We start from the raw sequence: 23995 nt of genomic DNA, 5'->3' as shown, positions 1-23995 counted from the left end.
TCAATTGCGCTGAAATGGATAGACTTACATGGGAACTCAAGGACAAAAGTGAAACCAAGTACTATAAAATCTGGGAACAATTTTATGATTGGATAGACAATAAGAGGGTAGCCAAGATAAATGTATAGTGTTAGAATAAAATATAGATTATAGACAAATGTATATTTAAAAGATAAATAGATATATAGAAATAAGGGAAAAAGTGTTAATAGTATATTATAAATAGTGAGCAAAGTTCAAAAACCATATGTCTATATGAGTACTAATACTATTGTAAAATGTTGGAAGATGTATGGAACCAGTGACATCATATCTATGTCCAATGTGTTTTTAATTTTGTATTATTAATAATAATTTATTTTAAAAAAAGTAACTGTCTTTGTGTGTTGGGTATCCAGGTTGCAGTTTTTTGTATTTTTATAATACCATTCTCCAAAATTAATTTTAATTCACATACTAAAAAGAAATATGTCTTGGCAAATGGAAATGCTGATATTCACTGTGTAAAATACTAGCGAAACCTGTATGATCAGATACTGCACCCCAGCCTAAGGCTGGAAAACACAATAAATTTGCACAATAATTACATAGTGCTTATTATACACTGGGTAACCATACACATATGATATATGATATTCTACCTCTTTGTTTGAACTTGATTCTGCTGCTGCATATGGAAAAAGCAGCATCAATCACTTTCCACAAAAAGATTATCCAGCTTTAATCAATGCCTTTTTGAACAAGCAATTATCCTTCTCTTGCATCTGAAAGTATGTATTTTGCCTTTATCTTAGTTTTTTATTCTACAATTTGTGCCCACTGGACCTACCCTACTCATATGATTTGGGCAAGGGAGGACCAGCTCAACTCTGAAAAACAAATAGTTCCAGTTTTGATATGTTTTTCTTCTCTTGAACATATATGGATATAACCACTATGAAGAACAAAGAGGTAAAAGACTGGCAAAATGCATCCATGAACACCAGCTAGCAGTCAGAAGACATGATGAAAACTCTTTAATTTCACATCCAATAGACAGACTTAACTATAGTTTCAGTTGGGAAAATGTGATCATCCTAGACCAAGACAAGTCCAAAAATGCCAGGGAATTTTTAGAAGCCTGGCACTCTGACAAATTAGCTATCCATAGACACAAGACATTAATAATATCTATAGACTATGCAAAAGAAAAAATCAACCAGCCAAAAAGGGAACAAAAAACCCAAGCACTTCTCCACCAGCAATCAGCACCCAGTTCAGAATACATTAACTCCAGGATTAACATTAGACCAGCACCCCTTCAGCAGAACCGGTAGCTAATTTTTTGCTGCCCAGGCCCAGAATAGACTTCTAGAAGTAGCATCCACACAGAGAACCAGTTGTTCACATATTTGAATTCCATCAGTGCATTAGACCAACAATCAAGTAAATTATACCCGAATCAAGAAACTGCCAAAAAAACCAACAGTAAGCAGCCCAATCAAAGAAACCCTATGGCCACTCCCACCAATACTGACAGGACAAGCCACTAGAAAGGGGTCTTCAAACTTGGCCTTTTTATGACTTGTGGACTTCAGCTCCCAGAATTCCTCAGCCAGGCATGCTGGCTGAGGAATTCTGGGAGTTGAAGTCCACAAGTCATAAAAGGGCCAAGTTTGAAGACCCTTGAACTAGAATATAAACTGATAGCAAACTTTTTACTTTTTACTAGCACTGATGATGTTACCTAGTTTAGGTAATGAAATATCTGCAAGAAAACAAGAAACCTCAGAGAGCACCAAGGATCCTTCATTTCAACCCTGGGCTACTAATATTCTCCTTTATTGATACATGGATAAATTTATTCATACCCTTCATAATATTTCTTTAAGGGTAAGCACTAATCAAAGATAAAGAGTAGCAAGCAAAATATATTAAACATGGGAGAAAAAAGAAAAGAAAAAGAAAATCTTAAATCTAATTTACATTTGACCTCTCTATATTTATTTAACCATGTTTAATTTTTTCCATCTCTTTTCATCTTTAGTAAACATACAGCTGTCATTGCATTCAGCAACCATTTTTGAATTTGATAATCAAACCTATTCATGTTATCATGTCTATTGTTAAATCCACAAACATGCACTTCTCCACAGTCTGCCAAAGAGCAGAAGTCTGCCTAGTAAAAAACCACACTGGACTTCCTAAAGTTTGCCAAGTGGGACTACTTAGTTCAGCAAATTAGCCAAATACATTTTTCATCTCAGATATGATAGTTTACCATATTTTTCCATGTATAAGACACTATTTTTTCCTGCAAACTCCCTGTTCAAAAATCAGATGCATCTTATACAAGTGCCGCGTCTTATACACGAAAAAATAATGGTAACCTCCGCAGCCCAGAGCATGCCTGTGTGGGTTTTTTACATGCCGCTGCCATGCCGCCTGGTACAGGTGTCAAGCCCCTGTGGGCTTGCCACTAATGGGAGGGGGAGGGGCAAGATCATCGGCAGGCCGAACTTCCGGATTTGCTGGCTCAGCTGTTCAGTGCTCCACCGAACAGCTGATCGGCACGGAGACACTCGCGTACCAGAGTGTCTTATACAAGGGTGCGTCTTATAGATGGAAAAATACGGTAATTACTACTAAACCTAAATATTTTTTAGTGTATGTGTGTACAATGTAGGGATATTTTTCTGTATCAGTCTAATACTGGCTAATGGTATCTCTTCCTAAACTTCTGTTTGCAACCCACTTGCTGCAGGATGACACTTCATTAACATATCTGAGGGACATGTCTTCAGGATGTCATCTCAATCACATTGCCAGCTTTTTGCCAGCTTTTTGCTGAAGTAGCCAAAAGCATCTTTAGTTGTTCCAGTTTGGAAGTAGAGATTTACTTCTTCCCCCACATAGAAAATTTAGGATTCACATCTGAATAATCTATAATACCCAGAAATGGCATGGTCAGAGATTGTGATCTGCTCAGCTCCTTTTGAAGATGTCCCTGATTTCAGAGGCCAGTCTTTTTGACACATGGGAGAAGGCCATCCCAGTACAGGTAGTCCTCGACTTACAACAGATCATTTTGTGGCCATTCGAAGCAACAAAGGCACTGAAAAAAGTGACTTTATAAAATAATCATGTATTTTACAAGTGATCAGATCAATCTTTTACTACTGTGTCATGCTTCTTAAGGTTTTTCACACTTTGTAGGGTTATTTATCCTCATATAATAATAATAATAATAATAATAATAATAATAATAATAATAATAATAATAATAATAATAATAATAATAATAATAATAATAAGGTTGGAAGGGACCTTGGAGGTCATCTAGTCCAACCCCCTGCTCAGGCAGGAAACCCTATATCATTTCGGACAAATGGCTGTATTGTATAATACAGTAGAGTTGAATATATTCTGCATTCTCAAGCACGTAGTACCAATCCCTTGAAGCTTTTCTACAATTAAAAGCTAAACAAGATCAGCTCTGCTAAGTAGTTGAATGTGAAACCACTAGGCTAAACTGAACAGGGAAAGCAAAACAAAATTTAAAAAATAAAAAAACCTAAGAAAATTAAAATAAATCAATGAAATACTGTTCTGTCCTCACTACACATTACCCTGTGTGTAGCTCGACAGAACAGTGAAACAGCAAGGCTGGGATATAGATTTTTGTCTTCAAAAGAACATATGTCACAGACTAAGCTGGATTCTTCTAGATGTTTCTGTTACCTCAAAATGTTACAAAATGGAGTCTGGCTTCTCAGGATGTAGGGGTACTCAGTGGGGTCAAAAATGCTACCAAAAACAGTTCTAATCAATGAAAGGTTTGTCCCTGGCCACTTGGTGGGTGGGGCTCAACACATGCCAGACAACAACAACAAACACAAACTCTATGCTGAAGGCATGACCAAGACCATTTCTCAGTCTATGGCTCCCTAATGGCTCCCAGGGGTTTGATTTGAAGACAGTTTTAACTTTGCATTCCATTATTAACATTTCAAAAATCAGCTTAGCTTTGAACATTTAATAGCATAGAAAAATAATACATGCTGCTGTTGTTGCTAATGCCATTGGCCATGTTTTTTTTCTGAAAAAAGGAAGATATTTTTTTCTTATTCCACAAAACCTGAAAACTACGTTGCAGAATTTTTTCTGAATATTTTATTTCTCTTCACTGTTTTAGCTATAAACCATCCTCTCACAAAACCGCTCCCCTTAATATTGGGATTTTTTTGCTGATGCAGATTCATCATCCCCTTTCACCAAACTTTCATTCAAAATAGAGTACAGAGGACAGACCACCTGGAGTCCCATTTTCCATCTCTATTTTGCTGCCCTTGTGTAAATAAAAAAATTAAATTGGAACAACCAAACTCCCCCCTTTAGCACCCATTCAATCAAATGTTTATGGTTTTCAATGGCACCATAAACTACTGGTTGTTTTCCTAATGTTGTCTGGTTAATTCAGACAGCTGCTGGGTAACAAACTAATATTTGGAAATTATTATTTCTATGACACCACTTAAAAGAAGAGGGGATAGCCTGTCTTCCCTAATTTTCCATGGGCTTTCCCTCCCATGGGATGCAGCAAGAGTTTGTTGAGAGGCAAAGCTTGGAAAGCAAGCAGAGAAGCAGACCGTTCCTCCTAATTAGATAGGAAGCAATCTCTTAAAAACGAGTGGCTGCCTTTTTAGCCCATCTGTCAAAGAGCAAAGCCTCCAGGCTTGATACTATCTATTTATTCCTGCAGGAGAAGACCAAGATTAATCCTTGATTGGAAAATGAGGTGGCCACAGGTGGAAAGCAGCTGCATTTCATCCCAGGCCCCACACTGCATAGTCCAAACTGGTGGGCCTACATAGACCTGTGGTTGGAGGCCTGTTTCTGACTTAAAGCCATCTAAACTGGTTCAGTTTGCAAAAATCTATCAGCAACCTAGGTCCATGTTAGACAAATGTATTTGAAATGTATCAGTGTTAAGCATCCTGCTTTGGGGGAAATAGCCTGGATATCTATTTTCTCCTAAATGATTGTGCAACATCTACTATTTACAAGTGGTGGGGTTTTTTCCCCTTTCTTGCACAAGGAAATGGTTCAATATGGGGGAAAGCTGGTTATTTAGTCATTTTTCATATTTATAGACTAGTGAGGCCCACAGATGCATAGAATATTGTAGTAATGACCTGAGGGATGTTAGCTATACACATGTTGGGTCAAGGGTTTTCTTAAAAATCAAAATGCACAGTACATTTCATCTGAGGCTGTAAACAAGCTTTGTGAATCTGAGGCCAGTGGTTTTGTAAATCTGGTGTAATACTTCTAGGAATTTTATCTACTCAATGATACAATCTGTTGGCAATGTATACTCAATTATTCTTGCCATTTGTGAAAGCATTTTGAATAATTATAATTATAAACCAGAATAATTATGCTGGTGAGGTATTAAGGAGTTTAAAGCATCGGGAGTAAATGTATTGTGAAATAGAAGGACTGAGCTTCCTTCTCTGATTAAAATAGTTTTCATGTGTTTTGAGGAGAAGCATGATTTTTTTCTCACTTTTTCATTTATTTCGAGGAACTTCTAAAGAAAATTAGAGACAGGAGACACAGGAAGGTTATTCCCTCTGTCTTTCCATTCCCCCCCCCCTTAAATAAATGTTAACAATATTTTTTTTATTAGTAAGTATGATATGTCTCCCCTCTCCATGAAATTACACTTAAATTATATTTATACAGTAGATTATTTATTTAAAGAGGACACATATGATTATTAATGCTGGCCGGGGACGATGGAACTTATAATGGAATACATATGGAAAGGGGTGGCCAGGGGTGTTCTCAGGAGGGGGTTTAAAAAAGGCAAGATGGCAGTTCTTTTTTTTTATTCTATGCCAGACAAGGTTACATAGCAAGGTGAGATGGTGTTGTTCCTGGTGTTAAAATTTGTTCAAGGTTAAAGATTTTTTTCATGGTGATGGTGGTAAAAAAAATAAGATAAAGAATAAAAAATAATAAGAAAACATAGAAAATGCAGAAAAATAATACAATAAAAAATTGAAAATAAAGAAATATAGTAAAGGAAAAAGAAAAAAAGAATTTTATCTGTATACCAATCCTTGCAAAGAGCCAGATAGGAGATTGTTTCCTCAGATAATCTGTGGTCAGCTTTGTCTTTCAGAGGAAATATGTAGAATGACAGGCTAGTTAGTGTTGTGTTTGTGCTGTGAGAACTGGTAATGTTATAGGAATCAAGGAAGAGTTGGAATGGAGCTTTGGAAGAAGATGATTAAGTTGGGATCAGGATCCCAGCAAGGAGCTAGTAGGATCAGAAAGAGTTATCTGGCAAATGACTGGCTGGTGGAAAAGAGTGAAATGTCTGGGAAGGATAGACCAGGAGTTAACTTTAACCAAGATGCTGGATTTCAAGAAGCTCAAGGAAGGAAGGAAGGAAGGTTTTCTCTTCCATTCTTTTTTTCTAGGCTATAAAAGCAAACCATGTATATGAGGATAAAAAGGGGATAAAAAGAGAGAACAAATGAAAAAGCAGTGTACAAAAATATATGTCAGTAAATATGCAATATAATTTGTTCAGTTAGGTTATTGTATGTAATAGAAATAAATTATTTACTTCAAAAGCAAACTACAACAATAACAATAATTATAGTTTGGAAAACAACATATGCACATCTCTAATATAGTAACTTTCTCCCTCCTCATGCAAAAAGGACTGAAGAATGCTGAACATACTGTCAATTGTCCCCAAACAAATGGGGACCAACTACTGTTATCAATCTAAAAAATATTTTTGAAGAGTTTCAATGTTTTTTTCTATTATTAATCTATACAGAGCTAGGATGTGGCTGTTTCTGGTAATGGCATGCTTAATCTTGCAGACTGAAAATTCAGAAGGATCTGTAAGGCATTTGAATCCTCAAGAATTCATGACAATTGTAAGTTGCTTATCTGGATGCCTTTGAAAACAGAGCATTGAATTCAAACGCTAAAATCATGCTTACTATTTATTTATTATTTATTAGTTTGTTTGTTTGTTTATTTATTTATTTATTTATTTATATTTCATATTTCTAAACTAAATCTTTCTCAAAGATTTGCTCTAAGCAGTGTACAATATAATATAGAGAAATAAAACAACATATTAAAAATAACATTAGAAATTAAAAATGAAATTAGGGTTAAAAATTTCAGAATTATAGAATGATAAACATCAAAAGGGGGGCTATGGCCATTTAGTGTTTATTACAGGCGGGATGGGGCTTTCAAGGGACTAGCCAGCCGCACAATTGCAAAGCCACAGAACCAAGTTTTGATCTCTTTGTGGAAAGCTAAGAGATTGGGGGGCACTCCCTAACCTCTCGGAGCAAGATGTTCACAAAAAGGGATCAGCAGCAGAGAAGGCTAACTCTTCATTGAAAAGATGTATGTAAAAATGAACGAAGAAATGCAAAATAAAGTTTAGGACTTACTTACTAAAAAAAAAAAAACCCAAGAGAAAAAGACCACTATTGACCTACCTGTTGCAACAAGGAAGACTAGAATGGCATTTTAGTGGGAATATTTTATACTTTGTCAGTTTTCCTTTTGGCATTGCATTGAATACCTAGGAAATGTGTGAAATATTAAGTGTTTCATACTTTGATGTCCCATTTTTGGCATTCTATACATCAGAGTTCCCCAACTTGCTGCTTAGTAAGCTAGAAAAAGAAGAGATAGACAACATCACCACCAGATGAATCTGTAGCTGGCTGACAAACCATACTCAGAGAGTGGTCCTCAATAGTACTACATCCATATTGAGAGAAGTACACAGTGGGGTACCACAAGGCTCCATCTTAGGCCAAGTACTCTTTAATATCTTCATAAATGACTTAGATGAGAGAATAGAAGGGGAACTCATCAAATTTGCAGATGACACTAAACTGGCAGGAATAGCCAACACTCCAAAAGACAAGCTCAGGATCCAAAAAGATCTTGACAAACTTGAACAATGGGTCCTATACAACAAAATGAATTTTAATGTGGAGAAAAGCAAAGTTTTATATTTAGGCAGGGAAAAAAAACAGTAATTGTGAGAGGGACCTTGAAGTCCTAGTGGACGATCACTTGACTATGAGCCAGCAGTGTGTAGCAGCAGCCAAAAAAGCTAATACAATCCTGGGTTGTATAAACAGAGATATAGAATCAAGATCACGCAAAGTATTAGTACCACTTTATAAAACCCTAGTAAGACCACACCTAAAATACTGCAGCCAATTTTGGTCACCATATCACAAATAAGATGTTGAGAGTTTGGAAAAAATTCAGAGAAGAACACCTAAGATGATCAAAGGCCTGGAGATTAAAACATATGAAGAATGGCTGCAGGACTTGGGTTTGGCTGGTCTAAAAAGAAGAAGAAATAGGGGAGACTTGATAGCAGTATTCCAGTATTTGAGGGGCTGCCACCAAGAAGAGGGGGTCACATTATTCACCAAAGCACCAGAGGGCAGGACAAGAAACAATGGTTGGAAACTGACCAAAGAGAGAAGCAACCTGGAATTAAGGAGAAACGTCCTAACAGTGAGGACAATTAACCAGTGGAACAGCTTGCCTTCAGAAATTGTGGGTGCTCCATCACTAGAGGTTTTTAAGAAGAGACTAGACAGTCACTTGTCTGAAATAGTATAGGTTCTCCTGCTTGAGCAGGGGGTAGACTAGAAGACCTCTAAGGTCTATTCTATTCTATTCTATCCTATTCTATTCTATTCTATTCTATTCTATTCTATTCTATTCTATTCTATTAATATATGGTAGGAACTAGAAATCTTCTGGGTTTTTGATGCAATGAACAACAGTGATTATATAACTGATTTTGGCCAAAGTTATAATATTTTATTTGCAGCCTCAAATTATCCAGTACTGGGGATATTCTAGCGAAGAGTATGAAGTCCTGACTGATGATGGCTTTTATCTTAAGTTAAACAGAATTCTTTCTAGAAGACTTTTTCTTCATCTGACAGGTATATCTATAAGGTAGCATTTCCAGAGAGAATGTATAAATGTGAAATGATAATTGAAGTAGAAGTGATTAAAACTAATACTTAGTATATTGCTTGCCACATAAACAACACCCAGATTAGCAGCAGTTAACAACAGATAAACAGTCAAGCAGAAACCAATATTCTAATTAAGAAATTACCAAGGATAAAATCACACCTCCACTAATACTGCCAGTAATACTGTATATAAATATGGAGCAAACCCCGCACTCACTTCCACTGATGGTATTACCTAGTTGGGTAATAAAACATCTACAGTCAAACAACCAAACTCAGAAATCCACAATACTAAAATGTTTTTACAATTTTTGAGAAGTATTGGATAGGCTTGATAGGTATTGATAGATGGTTGGAAAATTACTGTAGGTAATCTTCAATTTAGTCTGCACCTGTTCTGTCCCAGCCTATGTGAGTCCTTGTTATGCTCACAAGGAGAAACCCGTCTTCCAAGAAACAGGCAGGAACCGCAAGAAAAACCAACCCCTTTTATTCTCACAAATCTGAGTCAATGTCCAAGGCAAACAAACACAGTTCACAGAAACTCGATCCTAAACACGAATGGTTGCCTTCAGTAACCAGCACCTCCCACACCTTCCCTTTTATAATTCAGCCAAAGCGTGGCTTCCTAATGCCTTCTCCTTTGCCTTTGGTGCCGCCCCATTGCATTCCTCTGTCCTACTTGTTTCTCTTGCCGGTGGTTTCATGCATCCTGGATTTGTCCCAACTGTGCTTCATCACTGTCCAACTCAGGCTCCCAGCACAGCTGTGTCTCAGCCTGAGTGCACATAGAGGGGCCAGGCTCCTTGTCCGACTGTAAGTCTTGGAGCTCCTCAGAGTCTTCCTCTGACTCTAATGTCACTCCAGGCCCCTCCTCCTCATCTGATTCCTCAGACTCAGCTGCCGGATCCACTGGCTGGTGAGGAATCACAACAGCACCTACTACATGCCCAGTTACTCCTTATATCTGGATTAGAGCCACCATACGCACCTTTCAATATAGCTAGCAAAAATATACATAGCTTTATGTTTATTTATTTAGCAGAATAGTCTTTGGTTATTTAAACTTTAACCCTTTTGTGTACATCATGGCAGCAGAGTGGAGATAGAATGTAGGATGTTAGGTCCTACTTCTGTACAGGTAGTCCTCGACTTACGACAGTTCATTTAATGACCATTCAAAGTTACAATAGCACTGAAAAAAGTGACTTATAACCATTTTTCATAGTTACAACTTTGCAGCATCCGCATGATCATATGATCAAACTTCAGATGCTTGCCAACTGGTTCATACTTATGACGGTTGCAGTGTCCCAGGGTCATGTGATCACTTTTTGTAATCTTCTGACAAGGAAAAGTCAATGGGGAAGCCAGATTCATTTAACATCTGTGTTACTAACTTATCAGCTGCAGTGATTCACTTAACAACTGTGGCAAGGATGTCATAAAATGGGGCAAAATTCATTTAACAAATGTCTCATTTAACAACAGAAATTTTGGGCTTAATTGTGATTGTAAGTTGAGGACTACCTGTATTTCTACTCCTCCTCTGTTCTCAACAATTTGATGAACAGGAACGATATATACTGTGATGAAGACTTTTCCTTCAACAACTGTATACAACATAGCTAACATACAATTAGTAATACACTCATGATTTATTTCCCAGGGCCTAAGCCAGTTGTTTTATTAGTACATGGTTTGCTGTTTGAAGGGAGATGTTGGATTGCAAATCTTCCCAGCAATAGTCTGGGATTTTTTCTATCAGATGCTGGATATGATGTCTGGATAATAAATATCAGAGGGACCACATGGTCTAGAAGACACCAGAAATTTTCAATTGATCAGCAAGAATTCTGGGAATTCAGGTAAATTCAAGAGAGAATACATAGGATAGTAAATGTTAAGAAGATACATACTTACGTATCTATGAACAAATTTGACTGAATTATGGAATCATGAACAATATATACTGAAAGCATGGTATGAATGTGAGATTTTTGTGGCACATCTAATACAAAGTTTTCAGTATTAGAACTTAATTTTGTTTTGAAAATTGTATATATTCCAGGACTGGATTTTGTTAGCATAAAATATAGACTTTAAGTGCAAATTATCAAGAATTAAAAGTTGTGTGTATATGTTCAAGGGGATGTATGATATCATCATGTAGGAAAGCACCACATAGTGGTTTAGAAAATATGCAATGCATAATAAACCCAATAAGATAAAATAATCTAGAAATTTAAGACATTAAAAATGAAGATGGGAAAGTAAAAGTAAAAGAAATTCAAAAGCACTCATCCAATGTTCATTAAGCATGAATGAAGTCTATGGCAGATGCCTAAAAGAGCCTAATGAACTTCATAGGACAGAACATTCCAAAGTGTAGGTTGCCATGACAGAAAAATCTAGCCTGCAACCAGTGGTGGGATTCAAATATATGACCAATGGGTTCTCTGTGTGGATGCCACTTCTGGAAGTCCATTCTGGGCCTGGGTAACAAAAAATTAGCTACCGGTTCTGCCAAAGAGGTGCAAACCGGCTGAATCCTACCACTGCCTGCAACTAAATGGTATTCTGTAGTTCTGGGCACAATTAGCAATATTATGTCTACCCATTTTGACATCAAGTAGGAGAAAACAATATCTGGATGTTATGTGTAGGGCATTATATCTCATAAATGTAATCTATCTTAATTGGCAGCCAGATGAAATGCTTCAGTAAAGATTTATCATGTTACAGCCAAGCCTCCCACATCAAAACCTGTTTGCCACATTTCTTCCTCCATCTCAAAAGAAAAAAAAAGATCTCCTAAAATCTCCATAATTTCAACAATCAATAATTTTGCCACAGATTAGGGTGGGCTCCCTCAAAAGGCAGTCCACCCTCCTCTCTGCATTCTGAAATAAATTCTAAATTGAACATTTGCTTCACTTATAGGGGCATGGTAGCTATGAAATCCAAGGCTGGTCCTTGTTCAACAACAATATGCCAAATTAAAGCCTTCAAGCTACATTAATTCTGAATTTTAGGTTTATTTTGGGATGACACTAAGGGACAGAGAAACTCTATCCTCCCCAGCATTCTACTTGCTGGTCTGATACTGCATTGAGAAACCAAATAGCAGAACTAGATGAAAATCAACCTAGCTTATCCTTCATCCAAGTTTTTATAATTTTTAGAAATTCTGTTTATATAGCTCTATGGAACAAACAAGGTGCACAGTTATCATGTGCTTTACTGTTAACTGTAACAGGAAATAGGAAAATTTTCTAAGAACAAAAAGACATAGAGTATATGCCATAGATGCAAACCTATAAATACTGCCATCTATTGGTTGGCTGTAGTTGTTGCATTCCAACAATGTATTCCAACAATAATACCTATAATATTTTTAGAACAACTTTCTCTTTTACAATCAAGATCAATGAAATAGAGTTAACCGTGAACTGAACTGGTATAACAGCCACTTCAACTGAAAGGATGGATCAGAAATCATGCCACTAAAAACTTGCCTAGATTGTTGATGTCCTACTGCTTCATACTCTCACTTCCCTCTTTTTCCTGAGTTAGAATTAAGATAACACCATTCCAAAATCAATAAAAGAAAGGAATATGAGACTTTTTGTAAATAACTATTATTTTTCATGACTATTTAAAATGTTTGCACATGTATTCACTGAATAAAAGGAGCAGTACAGTTTTCTAAGATCCTTCTTTGCAATAATAAGTTATTTTAAAAATATAAGAAGCTGAATTTAGGATAAGTGAGGTAATAATGAGTATCTTAGCACTCTGGATTTACCAAAGAAGACACAAAAGAAGGAAAAGAATGCAGGTAATGTTTAAAAAACAGTTCTTTAAAGGATCAGATATGTGTGTTAGTCCCTCATCAAACTGCAGGTACTATTCCCCATGCCACACAAATGAGGCACAATCATGTCCCATTGTAAGCACTTTTTATATGAAGTGTCACCATGACATTGCCTTTGTCTCATACAAGCCCATGAATGAATCAGCTAAAATTTGTCTTCAGCTTCTCCAGTATTAATGATTTTGTTTCCTTCTCCTGCCACAATCTTTTGCTATGGATATAGTCCAACATATTTCATCAGCTGATCTGCCAAGCTTCAACTGAACACTTTAGGCTGCTCTGAGGACCTCTCCAATCTGGTTGCAGGACTCCTAGCTTCAAGACCCTTTGATGGGGTGTAGAATTGACTGAGTGCTTGGCTTTAATTGACATCTCCATTTTCCAGAGTGCCTATTCTATTAGCCCTTCTCTCTCTCTCTGGCTTTAGGTAGAGAGAAGTTGCAGTTCTGTCCTAAGATCCAGAGAAGATAAGTGAGCAGGATCATCACTGACTTTTATTTGTGTGCATATGTCTCTTTGTTAACAGTTTTCATGAAATGGCCATATATGATATCCCAGCAACTATAGCATTCATTTTGCAGAAAACAAAGCAAAGTAGTTTATATTACTTTGGCCATGCCCAGGGAGGAACAATAGGTAAGTTAAAAATGGACATATGTATTCTTTCCACAATTTGATAAAGAGTATTAAAAATACAGTCTTTTCTATTTTTAAGCAAGCTTGAAGATTAAGCAGAAGACAATGCTGTTTTGCTTTTGTCCCTATTATCCTATACACAGATTTCTATTGATCTTGTTTTGGAGGTTTCAGAAACTAGATTGTTAAGGACCTATTTTGAGGGTGTTTTTTAACACTTTAAAAGTGTTATTTCACACAGGGTGGAGTTAAGATCTATAGATTTGCAATCAGATTGCCCTAGTTACATAATTTGCATGTGTCTCAACTCAGCTGAGTACTTTGCTCAAGTGAATTACCCAAGTTACAAAATCAGAAGCCACTTAGATTTACTGCTCTTGTTTGACAGAAATGCCTTTTGTGCAAGCATTGCTTCTATGTAGTAGCTACTTCTGATGAAGTGAAGGGAAACATTGCAGCTTCTACCAGTTGGAAGGGGGCAGTGTAATCTTCTTAGAGAAACTTCAAAGTTGGTCCTTTGAAGTCATAATGTAGAATTCTGTGAGTGAATGTCATACCTCATTCCACCCTACCATCAGTTTTTCTCTAAAGTTTTTTTCTTCATTTGTTAGTCTTTAGAATTGTGCCCCTACAAATTCAGTTTACATTTCTTCTAAGCTGTGTTTTTTTAATTATTCTTGCTTAGTTCTTAGAGTGTAGCTATCTATGCATGATGTGACATGGGGTTTTCAAGTTTGAAATGGAGTGACTTGCCCAAGGTCTCTAGCTGACATCTGTGGCTAAGGGAAGACTAGATTCTTTCTACACCTATTCCAGCACCTTAACCCTACATCAGACTGGGTCTCAAAATGAATGTTAGCATTTCCTTGAGTAACATGAACTCTTCTTTTAAATTTACTGGCAGAGCAATCATATTCTTCCCTTATAAATGCAGTCTGGCTTTAAGATGGATTATTAAGGTGACATCTTACTTGTCATGCAAAAGGGTGTTCACTCTGTGTTGTTTCAGTAGTTTGAAAATGAATGATGTTCCAACTATTCACCCTGTTCTTATATTTACATGTGTGAAGGGGGGGGGGGAATAATAACAACGAGATGGAAAGAAGGAAGAATGACTTTAGATATTCAGAAGAAGTTTGGTATCACCTTTTCAAACTGAGAGATTAAAAGGCATGAGCTTTGTCAGCTGAAACTCATTTCATCAGATGCAAAGAGTGCCCAGACTGATGTTGAATTTAAATTGGCATGAGGTTGGGAGGGGCAAGGAAGAAGAAGATACTATAGGTTGGTTATCTAGATGTGAAACATATTACAATCTCCCTTTTTTAAAAATAAAATTTTATTAGTTTATAGTATACAATACAAAGAAAATACAAAAGTAAATAATAGGAAGAATAGGGAAGGGGAAGGGGAGAGGAAAAAAGAAAAAAAAGCATTGACTTCCAACTTCCTTTGGTGCAGTAAAATAGAATATCAACATCAAACCTCAACTTTTTACTTTTACAAAATAGTATAAGCTAGCCATTTCAATAAGAACAAATCTATCTAATCAGTAAGGCCCAAAATCAAAATTTCATTTTTTTTTCCACCTCAAGCACAAAATCCAGAAGCGGTTTCCATATAACAGTAAAAGTATTCTGTCCTAGACAGGAGATTTTGCCTTTCCAATCTGGAACAGATAGATAACTCAGAGGAACAAACAGAAAATATTGCTTTATTCTGGGAATCCCAACAATGACTTACAGTTTGTAGAGGTGCATCCAAAATAGGTTTCTGCAATTTGATTGTCCCACAGATAAATTGACATTAAATTTCCCCTCTTCTCCTTCTTAAATGTCACATGTTGGCGTGCCCATGAGATCTCCAACCGTGTAGCTGGAAGTCATGGGCTGAATGAACAAAGGCAATCCCATGTGGCTAGTGTCCAGGAAGTATCCCAATGACCTTTAGAAACTCCTCCCATTGACCTATTAACAAACCCAGTCTTTAACCCAATAACTGCCAGGGTCCAGAACACTCCCCGCTTGGAAATTTAAATTTCCACTACTAACTAACTGAAATAGCAAAACCATAGCATTAAGGCATGCACTACTCATTGTTCACTATCTTGTGACTAAATAGGTAAATACAGTATCAAACATGCATAACTATAAAAAAGAGGAAGCAAGTGTTACATCAAACAATGCATAACACAATACATAATTTGAGGTTTGATCTTCTGGTTCAGTCTTCATCAGCAATGGCGCCAACTCGGTGATCAGCCTGGTACAAGTGTCTTTGAGTCACGACCTGACTCTTGTGGCTTCACGACCTGGACCTCAGCTTGGTGAAGTAGTTCATCAACTGGGTGGGCCCAGTGTACAAGTCCCATGGGCCGATGGTTCTGGTATACGTTCTTGTCTCTAAGTGAGACAAGGTCTTCTTCCTGTAAAGGAAACTGGAACCAAATCTGGAACAGAAAAACTGGAACCCAAAGCTTCTCAGGAACAAAGGGAACTGGATTCACAGGATACTCAGGAACTGAAGAACCTGGAAAAACAGGAACAGCTGGATCTGGAAACACAGGAACAGCTGGATCTGGAAACACAGGAACAGCTGGGGCTGAAGAATCAGGATCAGGAACATCTGCAAATTCAGGAACAGCTGGATCTGAAGAATCAGGAACAACAGCTGGAACTGAAGGATCAGGAACAACAGCTGGAACTGAAGGATCGAGAACAACACCAGCTGCAGAAGACTCAGAATACTCAGGAACCGAGGTATCTGGAACCACCGATGGAGTATTGAAGATGGCTGCTACTGTTGTCATCAGGGTAGTGAGGACTTCATGTGTGGGTGTGGGTGTCTTTAACGACATAGAGTCCATGGTTTCGCGAGGTGCACCAATCATGTGCTCCCACACTTCACCTATGCACGCTTCGCCCACGTGAGATGTATGGGAAAGGCAATTTTTGGCCGTCAGGCATTTGTCAATCACTGGGTCATGGCAAATGTCTTCAATAGTCTGTAAGTCCTTGCAGACTCCTATAAGGTTCATTCTTGGGATGCTAAGACAAGTGATCAAGATGATCAAAACTATGCCTAATCTCAGGTGCTTCCGCTTAGTCAGGGGTTTGAAGCAGATTGGTTGACGTTTACTGGGTGCCTGAAGTTGGAGGTTGGCACATTGATCTGGAGTTGGAAGTACATAGCATTTTGGTCTCTGTGGCATTTGTCTGTTTGAACAGACCAAGAACTCAGGACTTTCTAGCCAGGTCAGATCTGTTAACTGTGTGGCAAGGTTGGGCCACTTCACTTGGTTCACAAAGTTGTTACCTGTTGGCACATGTTGCCATTGTTCAGGGCTCAAAGATGTTTCAACTCTTTTCATTCTGTTACCTACATAGACATAGAAATGTCTGCTTTGTTTGTAGATGTAGCTTGACATCTCCTTGCTGTCTGCGTAGAAGGTGGTAGACTGTAGTTCAAGGCACGTCTTCGCTGTCAATTTGGTGAGCTTTACAGCCAAAGTGGTACCACATAGTTCTAACTTTGGTACGGTGTGGCCTTCATATATTGTTAGTCTCGCTTTTCCAAAGAAGACACCAAGACTGCAGCTCTCCCCGCTGTAGACTCTGATGTATCTTATGGTTGCAAATAAAATGACGTAAGTGTGGCTCTCCCCGCTGTAGACTGTGACGCATCTTAAGGCTGCATTTGCCTTCATTGACACATCTAAGGAAGCATACAATTCTTTCTTTTGCACTGTGGCGGGTGAGCTGGAAACATACGTGCACTGCACTTGCATACTCTTGGGGCATCTTGGAAGTATACTCCATGACTCCCGGTCTTGCAGACGTTGTTTGTCTTGTTTGTCCTCTATGGACAAGGCTAAGTTGTGATTTTTGCTTGTCTGGAACACTGTTGCTTCCAAAGCAGGTTTGGTTGTCACAAGTGTGCAGTGTTCTAGGTGTGGTTTTAGGTGAGGTGCTATTCCATTACTGGGAATGGAGGTATTTGATATGCTCACCTGGGTTGGGGCTTGCATTTGATCAACACAAACTGTCCCTCCTATGGCCCATCCGAGTTCCGTCTTAATGGCTACTGGGGTTCCTGGTGGACCTTTGATTCTCTCATCAGAGCCAATGGACTCTGGGGCGTCTCTTCCCACCATGAGTAGGATTTTAGCTTCAGGATCTAGAGGAGGGATTAAATCAGCTATGTGTGCTAAGTGAGGTATTTTTCTTGCCGCCTCTGGTGTTGAGATTTCACTGCGGATATCTGGTAAGGTCTCCCATTCCAACACTGATGGTAACCGGAAATGTGAGCTTCCATCTATCGCTTCTATGCATAGACCAGTGATTTTCCTCCCCGCCGTGCGCATTTGAACTGTGCACGTATTTATTGCAAAATGCTTCGGTTCACTCGGGAGGTCAAAAAGATCGAAAAAGGTGGGCTTTGCTATAGTAACTTTGCAGTGTGGGTCTAGTATGGCGTACATCTTTACTGCCTTTTCAGGTTGCCTGGCGGGGTAGACTTTTGCAAGACAGATGGGTGAGCATGAAGGAGGGCATGGTGAGTCGTCACATATATCTGTGTAGTACGTCCCGTACTGTTTTGGCTGCTCTTCGGAGTCAGTTTGAGTTTCCGTCATCGAAGTCACTTGTGTCTCTTCAGAGGGTTTTTCAGTTTCTAGATGTAAGGCTGCTGTGTGCTTATTACTGTCACACAGGTGGCATTTCACTCTAGCTGTGCAATCTTTGGCCATGTGTTCCATGGAGTCACAGCATTTGAAACATATCCTATTCTCTATGAGTAGGGTCTTTCGGTCATCTAGTGATTTTTTCCTAAATTCTCTGCAATCGTTTAGAGAGTGTGAGGACTTGTGAATTGGACAAGTCAAGCCTTTTTTAGTTGGACGAGGGTTCGAATGAACGCTTTTAGGTGTTCGTTCGTCTGGAAACTTCTTTGGGCGAGGTGTGATGTCTGTTTTGTACACTGAGAGGGTGGTTCTGTCCTTCGTAGCTTGGACGGGGCGCTTGACAACATCAGAGTTTTGACTGCTTCGCTTGGTCGTTGGAGAGTGTGCTTCTCTGATGGAGAGGTATAGGGGTTCGTTGTAGAGGTCAGCCTGGTCACTGATAAAATCAGCAAGAAGCGTAAAGGGGGGGATTTTGTTTTGGTTGCTTTTCCTGTAAGCCCGAGAAAACTCGATCTATTGTTCACCTATCAACCATGGTAGTTTTTGGATGATAGGATTTTGTGTCCTGAACAAGTCAAGGCAAGCTAATCCCAGCAAGGTGGGATCCTGTTGTGCTGTCTGTAATTGAGTAATGAGCGACGAGAAAGTCTTCAGCTGCTCACGTTCGTTGAGTCTTATGTTGGGGAAACTGAAAACGTGGTCCAGGAGCGCGGACTCCGTCACTGTAGGTTCACCGTAGTCCTTGTCAAGTGCATCCCAAGTCTTTGCAAGACCGATGTCAGGATCACCCAGATGGGATGCGAAGATGTTGTTCACTATGATTACGGATTTTGGCCCTAGCCAGGCTGTCAGCTGGACAAGTTCTTCATCTGGCCCAGCCCTTTCCTGGTTGATGGCGCGCTTGAAGATGTGCTTCCACAATAAGTAGTCTTTTCCTGGTTTGTCGGAGAATCTTCGTACTCCTCTGGCTGCCAAGTCCAACCTTCTTCCAACATACATTGGGGAATGCATCGGTTCCGTATGTGGGCTGTAGCTTGGTGGAGGTGGTGCATCCCTTCTGGGAGCGGGGGCATGCGCCATGGGTAGCTGGTAACCTCCTTCAGCATATTGTTGGCTGAGGGTGGTTTGCCATGTCACATGCGAGGGACCTTGTTGACTTGGTCTGAACTCCTCTGCTCTGGCGTTGAGCTGAGGGAATCCAAATTCCTGCATACTTACTTGTTGGAGGGTCTCTCGTCTTTCTGGTGGAGCGTAGCTGGCTCCTTGGTAGGCTGCCTCCTGTTGCCGTAACAGGGACTCTAGTGTGGCTCGAGCTCTTTCAATCTTGTTCCCGAGCGACGGCTGGTTCTGCTGTGGGACTGTTGGCGCCGCAGGTGGAACCATCCGATTGCCATCAATGGTGTGGTTCGGCGGGTTCCGTGGGGCAACAACGGTGGAAAGATCTTGTTCCGCTCCCCGCTGTGTAGCCGTTGCTGTTGCTGGTGGACCCATCCAGTTGCCATCAAAGGTATGGTTCGGCGGGTTCAATGGGGCAACAACGATAGGAAGATCTCATGGCCTAGTTGTCACGACATCAACCCCATGGCTGACTGGCACATCTGGCTGCTGAGATTCTTCTGTTCGTCTACTCAGTCTCGGGGGGCTTGTGGCTGGCTGTGGTCTCACCTGTTCATGTCGAAACGCGCTTTGGTTGTCCACGTAGTCTTGCACGCGGCTACACCGATCTTCATTTTCGGATTGTTCCCTATTGGCCAGAAATTGGTGTTGTGGAGTGTTTTCTGAAAGCCTTCCGCTCTAGCCATTTTGTCTGCCATATCTCGTTGGCTTTGAACAAATTCAAGCTCTTCTTGAGCGTCTTTTCTTTTGGCCTTCATTTTAGCTGCTATAGCTTTTCGTTTAGCTTCCAATTGAGCTGCTTCAATTTCTCGCTCGTTCTTCATTTTGACTGCCTCAATTTCTTGCTCGTTCTTCATTTTGACTGCCTCAGCTTCTAGTTTGGCTTCTATTTCGGCCTCTTCGAGATCTATAGCCGCCAGCTCCTTCTTTTTCTGCCGCTCCTCCTGAATCACACGAAAGACTGCTTCGGCAGCTTTGGCATCAATGATTGCTTGCTCTGCTTGTGAAATTCGAGATGCTCGGCTATGACAAGAAGATGCTTTCGAATTGCGGGAGGCGCCTGTGACATGTGATTGTTGTGACACGCTGGAATGTGCCTTGGATATGTGGCGAAAGGATGAGGCCCTTCCAGATGCATGGGATGGAGCCACGTGCGACCGTTGGGACGGTGCGTGTGAACGGCAGGAAACTTCAGACTCGGCCCTGTTGACCAGTATTTTTTTCTTTAATCAAAACAGTCAATTTAGCCATCTCTGTGAGTTCCATCAGTTATTGCAGCCATTCCTCCATTGTGGGAATCGATGTAGTCTTCCATTTCTGAGTGTAGAGTAATCTTGCTGCTGTCAACATATATAACATCACATTTCCAATTTTTTTTCCAGATCTTTGACTATTAGCCCCAAGAGAAAAGTCTCTGGTTTTCTTTCTATATTCATTTTAAGAATTTTCTGTATTAACATATGAATCCTACTCCAATATTTTTTTTTGCTTTATCACATGTCCACCATAAATGATAAAAAGTCCCTTTTTTACATTTACATTTTCAACATTCATTTGAAATGCCTTCATACATTCTTAATAACTTATCTGGTGTTAAATACCAATGATACATCATCTTGTAAAAATTTTCTTTTAAGTTATAGTTTAATGTACATTTTAATCCTTTATTCCACATATGCTTCCATTGTTCAAGCATTACATTATACCCAATGTTCTTTGCCCACTGAATCATACAGTGCTTTACTTGTTCATTTTCCATATTTAAATTCAATAACATTTTATAAATTTTAGCAATAATATGTCATGGAAATGAGTTGGATTTCCAATTCATTTTTAACAAAGCTAAACCTGTTATGTATTGATATTAAGAGTTGATGTGTTTTGGTTTAAACGTGTCTCCAACCATTTTGGAGGGAAAGTTAAGTTGAAGTTTGAGCATGAAAACACCATTTGATTTGATTGGTCGCTGTCTAGAGGTGGCAAGTATAAATAGCCATCTTTCTGCCAGTTAAGCCAGTTCTCTTCCTCTTGAATAAAATTAGGTTGTATTAAACCGGTCTATTCAATGCCTCCGAAACCCTCTATGCAACAGTGGCGATGAAGGTGGGATCTTGCTGGAGGAGTGAATTATGCCTATTAGAGTTGAAGTCACAGGGTGTTAGCCCAGGCACCAGAGCCCTGGTGGGACCATGTCCCCACCCTGCCTGCCAGTAAGCCAAACTGGAGGCACAGCATCCTGCAGGATCCATCCCTAGGATCTAGGCAGTTCATCTTCTATTGCAGAAGAGAGGCAGCATCCAAGACCTCACTAAAATTCTACCATGGCCAAGCTGGGCAGGCTGAACGAATTCGATGTCTCCCATCCAGAACAGTGGAGTTCTTACATCTCCAGGGTGGACAACTACTTGTGGGCCAACCAGGTTAGAGAAGATGGCTTGAAAGCAGCTACTCTACTCTGTGCATGTGGACAAGCTACATTCGACATCACTGAGAATCTTGTAGCACCAGCCAGCATCGAATCAGTAACCTATGCAGACTTAAAGAGGAGGCTCAAGGAGCACTTCGAGCCAAAGCTGTCTGTCATCGCTTGGCGTCATGCGTTCGAACAACAGGAGCAAAAGTCAGGAGAATCAGTAGCTGAGTTCATGGCAGCGCTGTGTCAGGCTTCACAAAACTGTGAGTTCCCTGACTTGGAAGATCGTCTAAGAGACAGACTCATGTGTGGACTGTTGAACAGAGAGTTGCAACAGCACCTATTTGCAAAGGAGAATCTGACCTTCCAAGACACTCTGAAGGAAGTCATGGCAGATGAGGCTGCTGGTGGAGCAGTGAAGGCTCTCTGGCCTCAGAAAAAACATTTCAGCCCTGCAGCAATACATCAGGAGACCACTGAGAGACTGAGTGAACCAGAAGAAGTCGATGAGATCGACTGGCTGCAGAAAGAGCCTATGAGACGGCATCGCACAGTAGAACACACAATCCTCTCTCTAAACTGTGTTAGCTGTGGAGGACAACATAAAAGAACTGAGTGCAGCCATGTGCCAAGCTGTGGAAAGCAAGGCCACATCGCCAGGGTCTGTAGAGATTGCCAGAAAGAAGCTAACCCTGCAGATGTACCGCAGAAAGGTAGATGGACCCCGGGACAGAACAGGGTTGGATACTGTTCAGGGAGGAGGAGTATTCAGCAGATGGGAGCCCAATGCCCCCTCAAAGAGAAGTTGAGACTTCAAGTTAAGCTTCAAGGGGTCCCATGTTCAATGGAGCTAGACACTGGGTTAGCTCTATCTATCATTTCATACAGGACCTTTGAGTATATTTGTAGACAAGGCAAGAGGCGAGGTCAAATCAAACCATCAAGTCTCATCCTGACTGATTTTCAAAATTGCCATATGGCTGTTAGGGGTGAAGCCACTGTAATGGTCAAATTCAAAGACTTTGAGGGTCCCCTCAGTGTGGTAGTCATCAATGGTCAGCACACCAGCCTCATCAGATTGGACTGGTTCAAAGCCCTGGGCATCCATGTAACGGGCATCCATCACACACAAGCAGATTACCTTGGCAGTATGCCAAGAGTATGCTGATGTGTTCAGTTCTGACCTAGGACAATACAGAGGGGCACCCATTTCCCTAAATCTGGACCTGACAGTCACCCCAATTAGAATTAAACCGCGATGAGTGCCTGTCTCTTTAAAACCAAAAATTGATGCAGAGCTGGACAAACTAGTGCAACGGGGAGTGCTCCAAACTGTGGACAGTAGCCTGTGGGAGACTCCCATAGTGACCCCAGTAAAGCCGAATGGGGATTTCCGCATCTGTGCAGACTACAAGTGCACAATTAACAAGGCACTTCAGCAGCATGCTTACCCAGTTCCAGTGGTAAGCCACATTTTAGCCTTGCTCCAAGGAGGCCGTCTGTTTGCAAAGCTAGACCTTGCACAAGCATACCAACAGCTGCCAGTAGATGATGCTACAGCAGAAGCACAGACCATCGTCACTCACAGAGAGGCATTCCGAGTATGCCGCCTGCAGTTTGGGGTAAGTGTAGCCCCTGGCTTGTTTAAAAGCATTATGGAAAGGACACTAAAAAATATACCTAGCATCTGCCCCTATTTTGATGACGTCCTAATTGCAGGACAGTCAACTGCAGTCTGAGCAGAACGACTCAGGGCAGTGCTTCAAAGATTCCGTGAGGTGGGACTTAAGTTAAAAAAGGACAAGTGCCGACTTCCGGTTCCAGATCACGGCGTTTGCAACCAGGCGAAGAGACTGGTCTCTTCGCCGGCTGATTCTCTGCTGCAGGTAGACCCTTAATCGAGTCAAAAAGCCACCCTGGAGGGGCAGCTACCATTGAGGAGGCCCTTGTCGACCGTGGGAGAGTGGCAGCTTCTTCCACAGCCCGAGATTGCTCCTTTGGGCCGACGGTGGAAAGATTGGCCAGTAAAATGGCCGATCAGTTTGCCGCTGTAACCAGAAGTCAGAAGAACATCTAAGTACAGGAACCACTGTGGCTGAGCCGGGTGAGACTTTCCCCCCCTCTCTCTTGGTTCTCCTTTCTTTTTTGTTGTAAAAAACATCTTTGAAATTATTTCCCTGCTCTAAGAAAGCGGCGTTTGTGAGTGTGGGAAAAGAAGCTTAAATGGA

At 40.1% G+C, this 23995-nt stretch overlaps 1 protein-coding gene across 1 annotated transcript in view; it reads left to right on the top strand.

Annotated features, from left to right (window-relative positions):
* The first annotated feature begins 6845 nt into the window (after positions 1–6845).
* Positions 6846–23995, top strand: part of LOC107302729 (lipase member M-like) — a 48447-nt gene continuing 31297 nt past the window's right edge. Inside the window, exons 1-4 of the mRNA XM_015831873.1 lie at positions 6846–6941; positions 8891–9008; positions 10714–10912; positions 13448–13557. Coding sequence (XP_015687359.1) covers positions 6846–6941; positions 8891–9008; positions 10714–10912; positions 13448–13557 — 523 coding nt within the window. The remainder of the gene's footprint in view (positions 6942–8890; positions 9009–10713; positions 10913–13447; positions 13558–23995) is intronic.

This window comes from Protobothrops mucrosquamatus, unplaced genomic scaffold (assembly GCF_001527695.2).
Source record: "Protobothrops mucrosquamatus isolate PMUCROS unplaced genomic scaffold, P.Mucros_1.0 scaffold_284, whole genome shotgun sequence".
NCBI lineage: Eukaryota > Metazoa > Chordata > Lepidosauria > Squamata > Viperidae > Protobothrops > Protobothrops mucrosquamatus.
This window is presented reverse-complemented; position numbering and strand designations above follow the sequence as displayed.